Genomic DNA, 19376 nt, shown 5'->3' on the forward strand with positions numbered 1-19376 from the left:
GATTCGCACAGCGGGACGCGCCCGCTCGCGAATCGCATCCCAGGTCACTTACCCGTCCCGGTCCCCTGCTGTCATGTGCTGGCGCGCGCGGCTCCGCTCTCTAGGGGCGCGCGCGCGCCAGCTCTCTGAGACTTAAAGGGCCAGTGCACCAATGATTGGTGCCTGGCCCAATTAGCTTTATTGGCTTCCACCTGGTCCCTGACTATATCTGACCTTCTCCCATGCACTCCCTTGCCGGATCTTGTTGCCTTGTGCCAGTGAAAGCGTTTAGTGTGTCCAAAGCCTGTGTACCTGAACTTCTGCTACCCATCCTGACTACGAACCTTGCCGCCTGCCCCCGACCTTCTGCTACGTCTGACCTTGCCTCTGCCTAGTCCTTCTGTCCCACGCCTTCTCAGCAGTCAGCGAGGTAGAGCCGTTGCTAGTGGATACGACCTGGTTGCTACTGCCGCAGCAAGACCATCCCGCTTTGCGGCGGGCTCTGGTGAAAACCAGTAGCCTCTTAGAACCGGTCCACTAGCACGGTCCACGCCAATCCCTCGCTGACACAGAGGATCCACTACCTGGAAGCCGAATCGTGACAGTAACTTAATTTAAGAGTGTAATAAAACAGAGGAAAAGCCTGTCAGAAAATAGACAGGCGAATGGCAACCAGAAGTGTAAGGAAATAGGTATTATACCAGGGTAACGCTGTACCAGAGTGCACCCCAATTAATGTTTCGAAATCCCTTCATCTTGTTTATAGATTTTATTGCTTGGTAGTAGAGCTGGGCGGTATGACCAAAAATGTGTAAAACGGTATTTTTGTAAATTATGGCTGTTCCATGGTATTTAACGGTATTAAACCCCCCCAGTTTATCAGCCCAGCGCTGCAATGGCCCCACTTTGGGGGACTAATCATATATGACCCGCGAGCGCTGCTTCTCCCCCCCCAAATAATTATCAGCCGATGTGGGGGACAGCGCAGCACTGTGCTGATAAACCGGGGGGAGAGAGAAGCAGAACAGCACCCGCGGGTCACATATAATTAGTTCCCCGATGTGGGGACAGCGCGCTGCGGCTGATAATTCATTAATTTGAGGGGGGGGGGGGGGCCCAACCGGTATTGCGGTATGGGAAAAATTCATATCGTGCAGGAAAAAAATTTCGGTATTTGGTATGAACTGGTATACCGCCCAGCACTGCTTGGTAGTCAAAATTATCGTGTTAGTACACTATACTGAGTAGTGAGGTTTATGATACTTGCTGGTTACTTACTTGTTGTTACTCGTACTTTACTGGTAATGATTTTATACTTGTATACTGGATTATCAAATTTAAAGTTATTTAGTTTGGAAAACAAAAGACGATTTAGCAGCAATCTGATGTACAAGTTTATGACCGGACAGTTCAGAGATCTTTCTTTTGATCTCTTAACACCTAGGCCTGTAACATAATAAGAGGGCATCCTCTATATCTAGAGGAAAAAAGGTTTCACTATCATCACAAATGGGGATTCTTCCCTGTAAGAGCAGTGAAACTATGGACCTCTCTACCAGGGGTTTATTTTGATATTTATGATATTTTGCCACTTTTGGAACCAGGAAGGATTATTTCCCCTAGTACAGTACAAGTTATGGGGTGAGATTTATCAAAATCTTTGCAGAGGAAAAGTTGACCAGTTTCCCATAGCAACCAATCAGATTGCTTCTTTTATTTTTCAGGGGCTTTGTTAAAAATTTAAGAAGTAATCTGATTGGTTGCTATGGGCAACTAGTCCACTTTTCCTCTCCACAGGTTTTGATAAATCTCCCCCTGGTTAGTAGATTTCTGGAGGTGAGAGGTATGAAGCAACTGTCATCTGAACTATAGTTTTTGTGTTTTGTCTTCCTCGGGTCAACTCATTAGGGTTATCACCTAATGACCGGTCGACCACGAGCATGGTGGATTGGTCTGGTACTGTCTTCTGCTTGTTTGTTCAATTAGGATTATAGGTTGAACTTGATGGTTCCTTGCTTGTCTACACTGTATGTGGTATTCTATCCTATCATGACATTTATAGTATGTATGTAGTCAGAGACGTAACATGTAGCTTCTGGGCCCTAATGCAAAATCTGTAACGGAGCCCATGTGCACCATGGGCCATTCATACTACTGGTGTATGTACTTCTGGGGCCCCTCAGTCACAGGGCCTCAGAGCGACTGCTACCTCTGTACCCCCTATAGTTACGCCCCTGTATGTAGTATCATTTTACAGTCACAATGTAACTGTCTGTCATTAGTTCACAAACAAGTATTGGCACCTCTGTGATAGGAAAAGTGAAGTGCTTTTGAAGAACACTGCACTGCTTAATAAGTAACACATTAGCTTTAATTCAGTCGGTGACATTCTAAAGATTGTCCTTAAAATGTGTGATTTCCTGTTGCTTTTTTAGCAACAGGAAATAAATGGTGTGTTTAGCAGCATGTAAGGAGTTAAAGGTCCATGAAATGACCATTTGTCTTTAATTTTTTAATGGACTATGTTGTGCCTGGGGAGAGTCCAACTCATTAAGTTGTAGCTGAGTGAGAGCATCCTGGACTCATTAAAATACTGCTGAGCTGGACAGAATGTGGGCCATGGTGACCGTTAATACCTCATCAGGGTTTTTTATTTTCTAAACTCCGAGGTGGAGCGTCCGTTCCATTTGTCTTTCACCAACCAAATAATGTGTCAGTTACATAAACCTCAGAAAGCGGATACTTTACTGCAGCTACCTGATTTTATTTCTTGCATGAGTAATGATATTAGATTAAATACAACGCTTAGTCCTTTTTCCTATGACATAAAGAAATGAACATCTGTTTCTATACTCGACACTTTAATGCAGTTTAAACATATTGGTCTAATATTCTGCTTTTGTTTTTAAGGCCCAATGTTTGCGGATCCAGATACAATGCATACTGTTGTCCTGGGTGGAAAACATTACCGGGAGGGAACCAATGCATTGTCCGTAAGTTTCCATCTATTGTTTATATTTCCTTAAATGGGCACTGTCATGAAATAAAAAAATTATATGTTGTAGTACTTAAGTACTACAACATATCTCTAATATACTTTAATTAAAAAAAAGTGATTTTAAAACAGTTTAAAATCACTTTTAAATTCGGCCACTAGGGGTCGCCCTCCTAGTGGCCGAAAGCATTCGGCAGTGACGTCACTAGTGAATTTCGACTCATTGAAGCCTGGCAATGAGTCGGAATTCACTCACTGCGGTGCTCGCTCCCGCCTGTCAATCCAACAGGCGGGAGTGAGCGCAGAGAACAGAAGAAGCGCGCATTGGCTCCCCTGCTCCCTGGCCTTGCACGCCGGCCCCGCCTCCCGGCATCCCGTCGCTGCTGTCCTGCCTGTCACTGCACTGTCCTGGTATGTCTGGAGGGTGGGGGTGTTCAGGTAGCGGGTGCTCGGGTAGCAGGGTTCAGGGGAAGGGTAGCGGGGTTGAGGGGAGGGGTAGCGGGGTTCGGGTTGCGCCGCGGCCATGTATTGTTTTTAACACATGGTTCCAGTTTTTCCCCACTACAACTCCCAGCATGCCCTGACAGCCAATAGATGTCAGGGCAAGCTGGGAGTTGTAGTGGTGAAACGGCTGGAGGCACCCTGTGTAGATGAGCTAAGGGCGGAAGTCAGCCCCAGCAGGCATCAGTGCCGTCACGCCTGCTGGGGAAGTCTGCCTGGTAGTGAGCACACTACCAGGCAGACAAAACTGCATTTTTTATATAGTAAAAAAAAATTAGGCAGGGAGGAGATTAGGGATAGATGGGAAATAGGCAGGGACAGAGAGGGAAAAAAGGGATGGTGGGAGCTACTCTTTAACTACTAATACTAATTTCTAGGGGACTAAGTGGTGCAAAATAGAAATATCTAGGCTCAGCTCTATTAAAAAATAAAAAGTAATAAGAATTAGGTTGGCCTTAAACTTTCTTTTCCACACTTAAAAGCACCAGTTTTTATAATCCAATCGACCCATTACTTTAGGCTCTTTACTTGTTGCATATCTCTAACTCCTCATGTTACCAAAAAATTAAAACCTATCACCTATCTACCGAATAGGGGATAAGTATGTGATTGGGGATATCTGACTGCTGAGGCCTCCCCTGATGGCAAGAACAGGGTTCCCCTTTTCTCCTGAGTGAATAGAGTGACTGCATGCTTGGCCACCACTCTATTTTCCCTCTATAGGAATTCTTAACATAGTTTAGCGCTGTACAGGGTTGTCTTCAGACCTCCTATAGCGAGTGAATGGAGCAGCATTTGAACATTCCTGCTGCCAATCCATTCACTCGGGGTACAATAGACCTCTATCCTTGTGATGGGTGGGGGTCTGAACCCCTCAACGGTCAGCTAGTTATCCCCTATCCTGCGGATAGGTGATCCATTTCCATCTTTGGACAACCCTTTTAATGGTCTAGAAGTCCAGAAATGCATGAAATGGTCATGCTATGTTGTTGTTTTATCTTCAATGAGTATTTAAGTCAGGAGTTTATTTAGGCCACTGCAGGACTTTGATTTTCTGTCATTTCAGCTGTTCAGAGGTGAACCGGCTCCTCTCCTTCTGATCCTTGCTACATAACCCAAAAACATTTGAAATGGCCCAGCATTCTCTTTTTAAAATAATTATTTACAATGAAATATATATATGAAGAAAAACGTACAGCGCACCTGTCATATCCCTCAAAAAGGTGTTACTCCTAATCCTGATCATGTACATATAATGTTTATGAGTCTAGTACCTATATTTCTCTAAAAAATACCATATTTTGATTGCTCACTTGATATTTCATTCTCTCTTAGGGAGGGTCCATGTCCATCTCTTTCCCTAACTTTACATGACTCAGCTTCCTTCCTCAGTCTGCTGGGTCTTGGAGCCAGTCTGGCAGTCATTCAATCATTCCAGCCTGCTCTGTAACCCCTTCCTCTCTCTTTTCATGCTGCACATGTGCCTAGAGTTGTTGCAAGACTACAACTATCAGCATGTCGGGACGGGCAAAGGCTTTCCAAGCATGTAGTTTTGCAACAGCTGGAGGCACCCTCCCCTTCTGCAGGTTCCCCTGCTAATGTGGCTCCCATGCTCAGTGGCGCTGTTCACCCCCTCCCCTCCCCAATCCAGGCTGAGTGTGAGTGAGCCTGTGGGCAGGCTTTTCTTTGCAGATCGCAGCCACACTGATTGTGTGTGCGCGCTCGTGCACAGGCAGGTCGTGCTGGCGCCTACTCAGCAGCCAATGCAGATGCGGTCTCCCATGCAGGAAATCAGTTTGCTTTACAGCCGGTATCAGAAGTGCTGTAAAAAAGAGAGTCATCGATGGGGAGGAAGATTGATGCCTCCTAGTCGTGGCAAATTTTAAGGTCTCTAATCTTAAAAAAAAATAAAAATTTAATAACCATATATTGAAAAAGTCATGTTATCCATTGATCAGCACAATGTAAAAAGTTTTTAACAATGACAGTGCATCTTTAGTTAACAACAAAGGTAGAATCATTTAAAGGCACTGAATTATATCACTAGAATTTGCTTGCCTTAAAGGTCCAACATGTTAATATATTTTCAGTCTTAAAGGGGTACTCTGCTGAAAACCTCTTATCCCCTATCCTTTGGATAAGATGCCTAATTGCAGGAGTCCCACCGCTAGGGACCCCATGATCTCCGGACCAACAGTGTCAGTGTCTGGAAAATGGAAGTTCGGAGCTTCCTGGTTCGTGACGTTACGCCCCCTCCATTCCTGTCTATGGGAGGGGGCATGACGGCTCGTATGTAGCCATCACGCCTCCTCCCATAAACATGAATGAAGGGGGTGTGACAGCCGTGATCGCCAGTCATCTGGTACGGAGTGGAGTTCTCTCCGTGCACTGAATGACAGGGGTACCCCTTTAGCTATAAAAGTTTGCTGCCTCTTCAACCCTATGACACACACCCAATACTGAATTAAGTAGGCCATAGTTCCCAGGCTGTTCCTCTAAGTTGGGTGACACTGTGGACCTAACATGCTGTGTCTATATTTAATACCACTTTTATGCACTAGATGCCAGACTATACTCCTACACTTTAATCCCTATCCCCTGTAGAGGCTAAATTGTCTTTCACTGGACACCCCCTTTAAAGGGATTATCTAAGATTAGAAAAAGAGAGCTAATTTCTTCTAAAAACAAGTTCTCAGGTTGTGTGTGGTACTGCAGCTTAGGGCCTTAAAGGTTAAAGGAACCAAGGTGTAATACCACACACAACCTGAGGACAGACGTGAAACTGTTTTTGAAAGAAATCAGATCTGCTTTTCTATTCCTGGATAATCCATTTAAGCCATTGTAGCTACTGAAACTGCCAGGTACTTTAGTTCTGTTTCCTTTAAGTAGGCTATCCACATCATAAATAGCAGTGAATAGGTTTAAAGTAACAGCCATGAGGTTTATGACAGAGAAGTGGTTAATTTCTGTGTCCCTGATGGTCTATACCAGTGGTCTTCAACCTGCGGACCCCCAGATGTTGCAAAACTACAACTCCCAGCATGCCCGGGCAGCCAACGGCTGTCCGGGCATGCTGGGAGTTGTAGTTTTGCAACATCTGGAGGTTCGCAGGTTGAAGACCACTGGTCTATACCATAGTAGGGGTTATTTTCAGGAGTCCTGGTGCTCTAGGGCAGAGATGAAGGTAATTATCAGCATCCCTAAGGGTACGTTCACACGCGCGGATTTTTTAGCGGGTTTTCCCGTGGATTTGAAAGTGGGCGGGCTCTTCTCCGCTGTCTGCAGTCGATTTTCCGTGGCGGAATGTACACTGCGGAAAATTTGCCGCAAGCCCCATTGAAGTCAGTAGGGACTGTGGCGGTTTTTCCGCATGGTAAATTTCGCCGCGGAAAATCTGCTGCGGACAGCCGAGAAGAGCCTGCCTGCCCACTTTCAAATAAGCAGCGGAAAACCCGCTAAAAAATCTGTGCGTGTGAACGTACCCTAAGAAATAGTTAATTACACCAGGGCAGGATGGGCAGGAAAGCTGCTCCCTTGGAACTGCTCCAAATAAATGGACCTTCCTGCTCCTGTCACCAGACCATACAGTCCGTCTACCACCCACCTTTCATGGTAAGCTACACCCCCTTAAAGGGTAACTATCTCTTGTGAAATGTAATAGAGATACGTCAGATGTTTTAAGTGATTGGGGTCAAGGTGTTGAGACCCCCACCAATCGCTTCTCTTCTTCTCAGCACCACTCAGCTCTGCTTACAAAGAGGCATTAGTATGGCTTTATGGAAAGTCTTTAGTTTTTTTTTAACGTGATAGTTAAAGGGGTTATCCAGGAAAAAACTTTTTTTTAATATATCAACTGGCTCCAGAAAGTTAAACAGATTTGTAAATTACTTCTAATAAAAAATCTTAATCCTTTCAGTACTTATGAGCTTCTGAAGATAAGGTTGTTCTTTTCTGTCTAAGTGCTTTCTGATTACACGTGTCTCGGGAATCGCCCAGTTTAGAAGAGGTTTGCTATAGGGATTTGCTTCTAAACTGGGCGATTCCCGAGACACGTGTCATCAGAGAGCACTTAGACAGAAAAGAACAACTCAACTTCAGAAGCTCATAAGTACTGAAAGGATTAAGATTTTTTTTTAATAGAAGTAATTTACAAATCTGTTTAACTTTCCGGAGCCAGTTCATGTGTATATATATATATATATATATATATATATATATATATATATATATATAAAAAAGTTTTTTCCTGGATAACCCTTTTTACTTTCAATCTCTTATCCTGCATCTGTCCCTGTATGCATGCCTGCATACTTTTACTAATACTGCAGTATACAAATAAATAGATGATTACAGAAATGTATAATCATTACAGAACAGCTAGCTCCAGCTAGAGGTAGTATATACACATTAGAATATAAATGTTTACACCTGCTACAATGAATACATTTTGTAACATTGGACCTTTCAGGTAATGACCACAAATCATTGTTCGTCATCTCCACCATTACACGGCATCATCATTTTTCAGCACATATCCTGCACAGATGTTACTGTTCTCCATAAATTATGGAACCCTACACGGGAAGCAGACGTACTGCCTCAGCATATTTATGTTACATGCAGGTTACACCCTCCAAAAATGCTCACTAAATCTTAAGCAAACCAACCTGTGGATGTTGGTTGTCAAAATAGTCTTTGATTTTGTTCCTGTATTATTTATTGATTTGACTTGACTCTTTTTATGCCATCTTTCAGTTTAGCGTACTTGGAAAACCAAACTTGTATTTTAAAGTGCAAGTCCACCATTACAAATACTCTTGTGTCATTGTGTCAGAGGATATCATTGGGGTGGTGGTGGGGGGGGGGGGGGGGGGGGTGGGGGGAATCAATGAGCTAGGGTCCTAATTGCATCTTGGCTCATGGATATGTGATTCTAATAACTTGCCCCAATGACATGTGGATATTGCAACATGGTGGTGGTCCTATGAGGATAAGCCCATTTTAAATAGAATTGGCCAATCATACAAGGTCTTCTACCTCCTCCAGCCATGTGCTGTTATTGCTGTCAGAAACGCCATCTGACCATACAGTTCCTTTCCAGCAGCCGTAAATATACATGTTAATGGATTTGTGCCACATTAAAGGGATACTCCAGTGGAAAACATTTTTTTAAATCAACTGGTGCCAGAAAGTTAAACAGATTTGTAAATTACTTCTATAAAAAAAATCTTTACCCTTCCAGTACTTATTAGCAGCTGTATGCTACAGAGGAAATTATTTTCTTTTTGAATTTCTTTTTTGCCTTGTTCACAGTGCTCTCTGCTGACACCTGATGCCCGTATCAGGAACTGTCCAGAGCAGGAGGAAATCCCCATAGCAAACCTATGCTCTGGACAGTTCCTGACACGGACAGAGGTGTCAGCAGAGAGCACTGTGGACATGACAAAAAATACATTCAAAAAGAAAAGAATTTCCTCTGTAGCATACAGCTGCTAATAAGTGCTGAAAGGATTAAGATTTTTAAATAGAAGTAGTTTACAAATCTGTTTAACTTTCTGGTACCAGTTCATAAAAAAAAAAAAAAGTTTTCCACCGGAGTACCCCTTTAAGAGTAGGTTCACACTGAGTAAATAGGTAAAGTTTCCAGAGTAATTGATGAGGAAATACTTGTCAAAATCCTTGGCAAAATAATTGTCGAATTCCTGTCACAGCAGATTTGAAGCAGAATTGCAAAGGCATCATTCCACATGGAAACCTTGATCAAGCTACATTCACTCAGTGTATTATCAGGCAGATTTCAGTGTGAGAAATGTGTCCATAAAATCGCAAAAAAAGGAGTCTGTATTTTTACCTTTACTGTGCTCTACGTAAGTCCATGGGAAAGTGGTTGTCTGTGCACACAATGTGGGAGATTTATCAAAACCTGTCTAGAGGAGAAGTTGCTGAGTTGCCCATAGCAACCAATCAGATGGCTTCTTTTGATTTTCAGAGGCCTTTCAAAAGTGAATGAAGCAATCTGATTGGTTGCTATGGGCAACTCAGCAACTTCTCCTCTGGACAGGTTTTGATAAATCTCCCCCGATATGTATAAAATTTTTTTTTTTTTTTTAAAAAGGACATATTTTTCATATCTGTGTAAATAAATGACATGTTATTTATTTGCGCGGATATAATAGACATGTCTGTTTTTTTACATATTGTGCGCACAACCACTTTCCCACAGACTTACATAGAACACACTAATGGTAAAAATACAGACTCAATCTTTTTCACAATATTACAGACACATTTTATACAATAAAAAAATATGCCTGATAATATACTTTGGGAACCTAGCCTTAGAATTGAGATGGCAGTTCTTAAAGGATTTCCTTATCAGATTTGCCATTGAAATCATTGGGGCTTGGATTCCATGTGGATTTTAAGGCATAGTACACATGGAAATCCATGTGGAATCTGCCTCAAATAACTAAGCATGAACAAACCAAGAAGGGTAAATTCCCTGAGCAGTCATCAATCTATTAACATCTCTATACAAACACTGACCTCAGAATTAAGATCCTAAATACATTCCTGTTTATGTGTACTATGCTATCTTTCCTCTAAGGCAGTGTTTTCCAACCAGGGTGCCTCCAGCTGTTGCAAAACTACAACTCCCAGCATGCTCGGACAGCCTTCGGCTGTTGGGGCATGCTGGGAGTTGTAGTTTTGCAACAGCCGGAGGCACCCTGGTTGAGAAACACTGCTCTAAGGCCTACTTCAATAATAGGTGAAGTTATGTCCCCCTACTCTCCGTCAACCAAAATACCTCCATTAGGGAGGAAGACTAATGAATCGTTTGATGCTTGTGTCTTTACAGAGGAAGAGGTTCTCTTTGCTGTCTAAAGTGAACACAATGGGGGAGATTTATCAAAGGATTTAGACTGGTTTTTCCTGTCTAAATTTGTCGCACAGAAAGTCGCAGTCTAAATATGTGCGACTTTTCTGCGACTTTTGTTGTAGAGGATTTTTAGAACATGATGCATGCAAGTCTAGTTTAGATGGAAATGCATTGGAAAATGCATTGGTGCTGAATTTATCAAGTGCGACTTTTGTGCGACAAGTCGCATCTGCCCAAAATACGCTGAAATGTCAGACCATGTTGGAGCAGGTCTAAATGCAGTTTAAGCTGTAGACCCTGAAGTCTGAGCACAGAATTTATCAAGGGCTGTGAGACCTTTGATAAATTAGGAGCTCAATAGACAGGAGACTACCACATACGCTGGTCTATAAGCATACCCAGAATAGACTAGATTAGTAAATGTCCCCCAATATGTTCCTAAAGTGAAGACAAATAAGTCACAGGGGCCTGATTGGGCACATCCAACATTATTAAAAGAGCTTAGGGGTGAGCTAGCAAAACCATTAACAGATTTATTTAAGCAATCACTGCTAACAGGAAATTAGCAAATGTTGTGCCCATTCACAAGAAAGGTAGTAGGGAGAAATCAAGCAACTATAGGCCAGTAAGTCTGACATCAATATTGGGGAAATTAATGGAAACCCTACTAAAGGATAGGATTTGGGAACATCTAAAATATCATGGAAAACAAACATGGGTTTACCTCAGGGAGATCATGTCAAAATAATCTTATTGATTTTTTTGATTTGGTGACTAAAATAATAGATGGCAGAGGGGCAGAAGACATTGCATATCTAGATTTTAGTAAGGCTTTTGACACTGTCCCACATAGAAGACTTATCAATAAACTACAGTCATTGAGCTTGGACTCCCATATTGTTGAGTGGATTAGGCAGTGGCTGAGTGACACTTAGGAGTAATTATTTCAGAAGACTTAAAGGTAGGAAGACAATGTAATAGAGCAGCAGGAAATGCTAGCAGAATGCTTGGATGTATAGGGAGAGGTATACGCAGTAGAAAGAGAGAAGTGCTCATGCCGCTATACAGAACACTGGTGAGACCTCACTTGGAGTTTTGTGCGCAGTACTGGAGGCCGTATCTCCAAAAGGATATAGATACTCTAGAGAGTTCAGAAAAGAGCTACTAAACTAGTACATGGATTGCAGGATAAAACTTACCAGGAAAGATTAAAGGACCTTAACATGTATAGCTTGGAAGAAAGAAGAGACAGAGGGGATATGATAGAGACTTTTAAATGCATAAAGGGAATCAACACGGTAAAGGAGGAGAGCATATTTAAAAGAAGAAAAACTACTTTACCGTAAAACAAAAAACTTTATTAACACATCTTGGGATCCACCCAGGTACGCACTCCATCTGTGACAGATGGTTTCATTTTGTTATATTTATAATAGAATAGCTGTTTCATAAAAGTAGATGTACAATAACATAAGTATATCTTAGATCTGGTATATTAAATGTTATGATTTTCTTTCAGCCATTTGTCGCCATTCCTGTGGTGATGGATTCTGTTCACGGCCTAATATGTGCACATGTCCAACTGGTCAAACGGCCCCATCATGCGGCTCTAAATCAGGTCAGTACAACATTGTGATGCTTACAGTTTTATTTTAAAAAAAAGTTAGCTATAAAATTATGTTTGAATATATTAAAGGTTAATAGGTAGATCTATTCATACTCAGAACTATAAGGGCCATCCACACAACAGAAATTCCGCTTAGATTTATTCTGAGCGGAATTCCACTTAAAGTAGACTTGCATTGTTTTCAATGGGCTTCTGCTGCTTTGTGCACACTGTGGAATTTTCATGGCGAAAAATTCAACTTCTGGTCACCAACGAAAGACTGAGCATATTAATTTTTATGGTAGAATTCTGAGCGTTTCCCATTGATGGCAAACTGCTCAGCGGTTGCTGCATATGGACAATCTGCCTGTCACTTGCATGGGCCCTAACTATAAGAAGGAGCATCCTTTATGTCTAGAGAAAAGAAGGTTTCCATATCAATACAGAAGATTCTTTACTGTAAGAGTTGAGACAATGCAACTCTGCCAGACAAAGTTGTGATGGTTAAAGGGGTACTCCATTGGCCAGAATTCGGAACATTTAGTTCTGAAAGCTTTGTGCACACTTCAGGGGTGGGCCCCACCGTGGGCCCCACCCCCTCGTGATGTCAGGCCATGCCCCTCAATGCAAGTCTACGGGAGTGGGCGTGGTGGCTGCCAAGCCCCCTCCCATAGACTTGCATTTAGGGGCATGGCCTGATTTAATGAGGGGGCATGGCCAACCCCCGCAGCTGCGCACACAGCGTTCGGAACAAAATGTTACAAACAATGGCCTTTAAAGAAGCTTACAGTCCCTATTACAACGGGAAGGGGAAATGTGGTTGTGAAAAGGAAGAGTCAGGAAGGATCAGAAGAGCATGAATTGCTAAAGAAAAGGAGTAGGAAAGCATCAGTGGGAAGGGTAAAGGGTTATCAGTGTGGAATAGAGTGGTGTGTAACCCATTCTACTGTTACATCAATGCCAGTATGTTGTCAATCCTGCATAAATATTCTATTTGGATGTCATGCATGACAAAATGAAATGTAGCACATTAGAGCTGAAGAAATGATCAATAGCCTGTACCTGAGGATTTTTCCTTTCCATTCCTTAAATATATTTTTACATTCTGCAAAGGATTTAAAGGAGTTGTATGAGATTTAAACATAAATCAATCAATAAATAAATAAATAAAAATGGCTTGATATGGTGATAAAATAAACAATATTCATCTGTCCTTTGCTTAATGAGTACAATGTCCCTGCTCTGCTTCTCCTCACTGCCTATGTTTACTTCTCTTTGAGACATGCTCTACTGATGCTATACTCTAACCACCCTGTAGCCAATCACAGACCTGATCTCACACCACTAGAGAATAGGTCCAGTGTACCCAGGGATTTCATCAGAAGAGCAGGGAGAGCACGTCATCAAGAGAAGCAAACAGAGGCAGTGGGGGGGGGGGGGGGATTGGAGCATCAACGTTGTACACACCAAGCAGAAAAGGACTGTGGCATATTTTGATATTAAAACCCTTGCAAGGTTTATGTCTTAATGACAAACATCTCTTTGAAAGTATAATAATCATTTTTAAATTACACTCACAAGTACACATTTTAAAGGGGTATTCCAGCCAAATACATCTTATCCCCTAACCAAAGGATAGGGGATGAGATGTCTGATCGCCGGGGGCCTGCCGCTGGGTCCCCCATGATCTCCATGCAGCACCTGCATTCTATGCGGGGCTGCCTCTCCAGTCTCGGAAACCTCTTTGTTGACGTGACGTCACGCCACAAAGAGGTTTCCAAAACTGGAGACCCAACCCCACATAGAATGCAGGTGCTGCACGGAGATCGCAGCGGGCCCCTGACGGTCAGACATCTTATCCCCTATGCTTTGGATAGGGGATAAGATGTGTTTGGCTGGAATACCCCTTTAGACTGGCTCCATTCTCACTGGGTCCTGGACAATCTCCAAGAAACACATACATTTTAGTACAATACACCTTTAAATACGTTGATACCAAATGTGTTCATCCCTCCCCTAGATAAAAAGACTGAGTGGAAATATTACAGGCAACATAAGAACAAATGTAGGAAATGTCATATTAAGGGTTCATGTGAGCTTGTTTTCCGTTACAGAAGCGTGTCTTTCTTTCAGCTTGGAAAAAGTATTTGCAAGGCATTTCTTAAGCGTCTGTTCAGTCTTCTAATCTAAACTACAGTTTAAAGTATTTGAATGAGCTTGGTGGGAATGGAATTAAAAGTTGGCAAGAGCTGCATCAATTGAAATCAGTTTTTTCAGTTGATTTCCTACCCTACTTCTTGGATGATATAATTTCCTACACAACTTGCAAACTCAAATGTTTCCTTCATTTGAAAGCTATCTAAGACAACGCTTTCCCATGTTTTCAGTAGACTCAATATTTATCATAAACACTTGGATTGAATTTTTTTCTTCTTATTGATATAAATGTCCCTACTAAAAAAGGTATGCCTATCTGATAACGTTACAGCATATTCCAGGGACTTTATTTAAGCTCCATTTCACTGACTTTACTTTGTTTCATTACCTTGTATCATGCATGGACAGAAGAACTGTTGTGGCAAAAAGAAATAGGAAAAAGCCCCAAAACCCTAAATGCCTTTAACACTGAAGAAAAAGACAGCTATAGTATTTACTAAAACATGGGTATTATTAGAATTTTCTATTGAGATTTAGGATGTTTACAAATTTACTACATTTTACTACAGATGTCAAAGAATGCTGCAATTTGTTCAGAAAATTCCTGCAAAATATTTATTACAGCTTTGTAGGGCTTCCTTAGTACAATTGTGTAAGGTGGTGGCATTTTCTGTTTGTAGGCACAGGGTAGGGACAGGACAATGTACCCCTGTAGACCAGCAGTTGGTAAGACTAGTTTCAGGAGGCATCCCAATATAATGAAAGTCAGACACATGTTGCGGGAATGTCTCAACAACAACAAGCTTAGTACCGCCTTCCCAGCCGGGAGGCACCAACTTAAATCCCTCCTTGGATGCTAGCCAAATCTACTGTGATTCATAGTAAATAAACACCATGACAGCCATTCCGATGGCCTTTACAGAGGCTCCCTTATGGACTTTTTATTCTCCGCTAACTATACATAGCAAGTGGAGTATTTCCCAGTGGCTTTTCAGCAATAGACTCCTTTTGGCATAGTTGCCTTCCAGGCACATAAGTCTCTTGCAGTTGATGAGACTCCCTGATACAACCCTGCCTGTCACACACCTATTGCAATAGTTTCTCCTGCACACTGTCACGATGCCGGCTGGCAGGTAGTGGATCCTCTGTGCCAGAGAGGGATTGGCGTGGACCGTGCTAGTGGACCGGTTCTAAGCCACTACTGGTTTTCACCAGAGCCCGCCGCAAAGCGGGATGGTCTTGCTGCGGCGGTAGTGACCAGGTCGTATCCACTAGCAACGGCTCACCTCTCTGGCTGCTGAAGATAGGCGCGGTACAAGGGAGTAGGCAGAAGCAAGGTCGGACGTAGCAGAAGGTCGGGGCAGGCAGCAAGGATCGTAGTCAGGGGCAACGGCAGAAGGTCTGGAAACACAGGCAAGGAACACACAAGGAACGCTTTCACTGGCACTAAGGCAACAAGATCCGGCAAGGGAGTGCAAGGGAAGTGAGGTAATATAGGGAAGTGCACAGGTGATTACCCTAATTGGAACCACTGCGCCAATCAGCGGCGCAGTGGCCCTTTAAATCGCAGAGACCCGGCGCGCGCGCGCCCTAGGGAGCGGGGCCGCGCGCGCCGGGACAGAACAGACGGGGAGCGAGTCAGGTAGGGGAGCCGGGGTGCGCATCGCGAGCGGGCGCTACCCGCATCGCGAATCGCATCCCGGCTGGCAGCGGGATCGCAGCGCCCCGGGTCAGAGGACGTGACCGGAGCGCTGCAGCGGAGAGAGTGAAGCGAGCGCTCCGGGGAGGAGCGGGGACCCGGAGCGCTCGGCGTAACAGTACCCCCCCCCTTGGGTCTCCCCCTCTTCTTGGAGCCTGAGAACCTGAGGAGCAGACTTTTGTCAAGGATGTTGTCCTCAGGTTCCCAGGATCTCTCTTCAGGACCACAACCCTCCCAGTCTACTAAAAAAAAATTTTTCCCTCTGACCTTTTTGGCAGCCAAAATTTCCTTGACCGAGAAGACGTCCGAGGAGCCGGAAACAGGAGTGGGAGGAACAGATTTGGGAGAAAAACGGTTGAGGATGAGTGGTTTGAGAAGAGAGACGTGAAAGGCATTAGGGATACGAAGAGAAGGAGGAAGAAGAAGTTTATAAGAGACAGGATTAATTTGACACAAAATTTTGAAAGGACCAAGATAGCGTGGTCCCAACTTGTAGCTAGGGACACGGAAGCGGACATATTTAGCGGAGAGCCATACCTTGTCTCCAGGGGAAAAAACGGGGGGAGCTCTTCTTTTCTTATCCGCGAACCTCTTCATGCGTGAAGAAGCCTGTAAGAGAGAATTTTGGGTCTCTCTCCATATAATGGAAAGGTCACGAGAAATTTCATCCACAGCGGGCAGACCAGAGGGCAAGGGGGTAGGGAGGGGGGGAAGAGGGTGACGGCCGTACACCACGAAAAATGGGGATTTGGAGGAAGATTCAGAGACCCTGAAGTTATACGAGAATTCGGCCCATGGAAGGAGATCTGCCCAGTCATCCTGGCGGGAGGAAACAAAATGTCGCAAATAATCACCCAAGATCTGGTTAATTCTTTCTACTTGTCCATTGGACTGGGGATGATATGCAGAGGAAAAATTTAATTTAATCTTGAGTTGTTTACAGAGAGCCCTCCAGAATTTAGACACGAATTGGACACCTCTATCCGAGACAATCTGCGTAGGCAACCCGTGAAGACGAAAAATGTGTACAAAAAATTGTTTAGCCAACTGAGGCGCAGAAGGAAGACCAGGAAGAGGGATGAAATGTGCCATTTTGGAGAATCGATCAACGACCACCCAAATAACAGTGTTGCCACGGGAAGGGGGTAAATCAGTAATAAAATCCATACCAATCAGAGACCAAGGCTGTTCGGGGACAGGCAGAGGATGAAGAAAACCAGCGGGCTTCTGGCGAGGAGTCTTATCCCGGGCACAGATAGTGCAGGCTCGCACAAAGTCCCCAACATCCGTCTCCAGAGTCGGCCACCAATAGAAGCGGGAGATGAGTTGCACAGATTTCTTGATGCCCGCATGACCTGCGAGATGGGAGGAGTGACCCCATTTGAGGATTCCGAGGCGTTGGCGTGGAGAAACAAAGGTCTTCCCTGGAGGAGTCTGCCTGATGGAGGCAGGAGAAGTGGAGATCAGGCAGTCAGGTGGAATGATGTGTTGCGGAGGGAGATCAACTTCTGAGGCATCCGAGGAACGAGAGAGAGCATCGGCCCTAATGTTCTTATCGGCAGGACGAAAGTGAATCTCAAAATTAAATCGGGCAAAGAACAGAGACCACCGGGCCTGGCGAGGATTCAGCCGTTGGGCAGACTGGAGGTAGGAGAGGTTCTTGTGGTCGGTGTAGATAATAACAGGAGAACTTGATCCCTCCAGCAGATGCCTCCATTCCTCAAGTGCTAATTTAATGGCTAGAAGCTCTCGATCCCCGATGGAGTAGTTCCTCTCCGCTGGAGAGAAGGTCCTAGAGAAAAAACCACAAGTGACAGCATGCCTGGAAGAATTTTTTTGTAGAAGAACAGCTCCAGCTCCCACTGAGGAGGCATCAACCTCCAATAGGAAGGGTTTGGAAGGGTCAGGTCTGGAGAGGACGGGAGCCGAAGAAAAGGCAGACTTGAGTCGTTTAAAGGCGTCTTCTGCTTGAGGAGGCCAGGACTTGGGATCAGCACTTTTTTTGGTTAAAGCCACGATAGGAGCCACAATGGTAGAAAAATGTGGAATAAATTGCCTGTAATAATTGGCGAACCCCAAAAAGCGTTGGATAGCACGGAGTCCGGAGGGGCGTGGCCAATCTAAGACGGCAGAGAGTTTGTCTGGATCCATCTGTAGTCCCTGGCCAGAGACCAAATATCCTAGAAAAGGAAGAGATTGGCATTCAAACAGACATTTCTCAATTTTGGCATAGAGTTGGTTGTCACGAAGTCTCTGAAGAACCATACGGACATGCTGGCGGTGTTCTTCTAGATTGGCAGAAAAAATTAGGATATCGTCCAGATATACAACAACACAGGAGTATAACAGATCACGAAAAATTTCATTGACAAAGTCTTGGAAGACGGCAGGGGCGTTGCACAGTCCAAAGGGCATGACCAGATACTCAAAGTGTCCATCTCTGGTGTTAAATGCCGTTTTCCACTCGTCCCCCTCTCTGATGCGGATGAGGTTATAGGCGCCTCTTAAGTCCAATTTAGTGAAGATGTGGGCACCTTGGAGGCGATCAAAGAGTTCAGAGATGAGGGGTAAGGGGTAGCGGTTCTTAACCGTGATTTTATTAAGACCGCGGTAGTCAATGCAAGGACGTAGGGAGCCATCTTTTTTGGACACAAAGAAAAATCCGGCTCCGGCAGGAGAGGAGGATTTACGGATAAAGCCCTTCTTTAGATTCTCCTGGACGTATTCGGACATGGCAAGAGTCTCTGGGGCAGAGAGAGGATAAATTCTGCCCCGGGGTGGAGTAGTGCCCGGGAGGAGGTCGATAGGGCAATCATAAGGCCTGTGAGGAGGTAGTGTCTCAGCTTGTTTTTTGCAGAAAACATCCGCGAAGTCCATATAGGCCTTAGGGAGACCGGTTACTGGAGGAACCACAGAGTTACGGCAAGGGTTACTGGGAACCGGTTTTAGACAGTTCTTGGAACAAGAGGACCCCCAACTCTTGATCTCCCCAGTGGACCAATCCAGGGTAGGGGAATGAAGTTGAAGCCAGGGAAGTCCAAGGAGAATTTCCGAGGTGCAATTGGGGAGGACCAAAAGTTCAATCCTCTCATGATGAGATCCGATGCTCATAAGAAGGGGCTCCGTGCGGAAACGTATGGTACAGTCCAATCTTTCATTATTTACACAATTGATGTAGAGGGGTCTGGCGAGACTGGTCACCGGGATGTTGAACCTGTTGACGAGAGAGGCCAAAATAAAATTTCCTGCAGATCCAGAGTCCAAGAAGGCCACAGCAGGGAAGGAGAAGGCAGAGGCAGACATCCGCACAGGCACAGTAAGACGTGGAGAAGCAGAGTAGACATCAAGGACTGTCTCACCTTTGTGCGGAGTCAGCGTACGTCTTTCCAGGCGGGGAGGACGGATAGGACAATCCCTCAGGAAGTGTTCGGTACTAGCACAGTACAGGCAGAGGTTCTCCATACGGCGTCGTGTCCTCTCTTGAGGTGTCAGGCGAGACCGGTCGACCTGCATAGCCTCCACGGCGGGAGGCACAGGAACAGATTGCAGGGGACCAGAG

General features: G+C 44.3%; 1 protein-coding gene and 1 long non-coding RNA gene across 7 annotated transcripts in view; one reads left to right on the forward strand and one right to left on the reverse strand.

Annotated features, from left to right (window-relative positions):
• Positions 1–9414, reverse strand: part of LOC130368509 (uncharacterized) — a 37464-nt gene extending 28050 nt beyond the window's left edge. The window contains exon 1 of the long non-coding RNA XR_008892491.1: positions 9327–9414. This is a non-coding gene — a long non-coding RNA (uncharacterized LOC130368509). The remainder of the gene's footprint in view (positions 1–9326) is intronic.
• The window catches only part of FBN1 (fibrillin 1), a 267073-nt gene that overhangs the window by 33912 nt on the left and 213785 nt on the right, over positions 1–19376 (forward strand). For 4 of the 6 annotated variants that reach the window (XM_056572267.1, XM_056572268.1, XM_056572269.1 and 1 more), the window contains 2 exons: positions 2890–2972; positions 11875–11973. In XM_056572267.1, coding sequence (XP_056428242.1) covers positions 2890–2972; positions 11875–11973 — 182 coding nt within the window. Of the gene's footprint in view, positions 1–2889; positions 2973–9521; positions 9537–11689; positions 11741–11874; positions 11974–19376 lie in introns of those variants that run through there. The other 2 variants (XM_056572273.1, XM_056572272.1) reach the window with 2 other exon arrangements.

Source organism: Hyla sarda, chromosome 4, assembly GCF_029499605.1.
Source record: "Hyla sarda isolate aHylSar1 chromosome 4, aHylSar1.hap1, whole genome shotgun sequence".
Lineage (NCBI taxonomy): Eukaryota > Metazoa > Chordata > Amphibia > Anura > Hylidae > Hyla > Hyla sarda.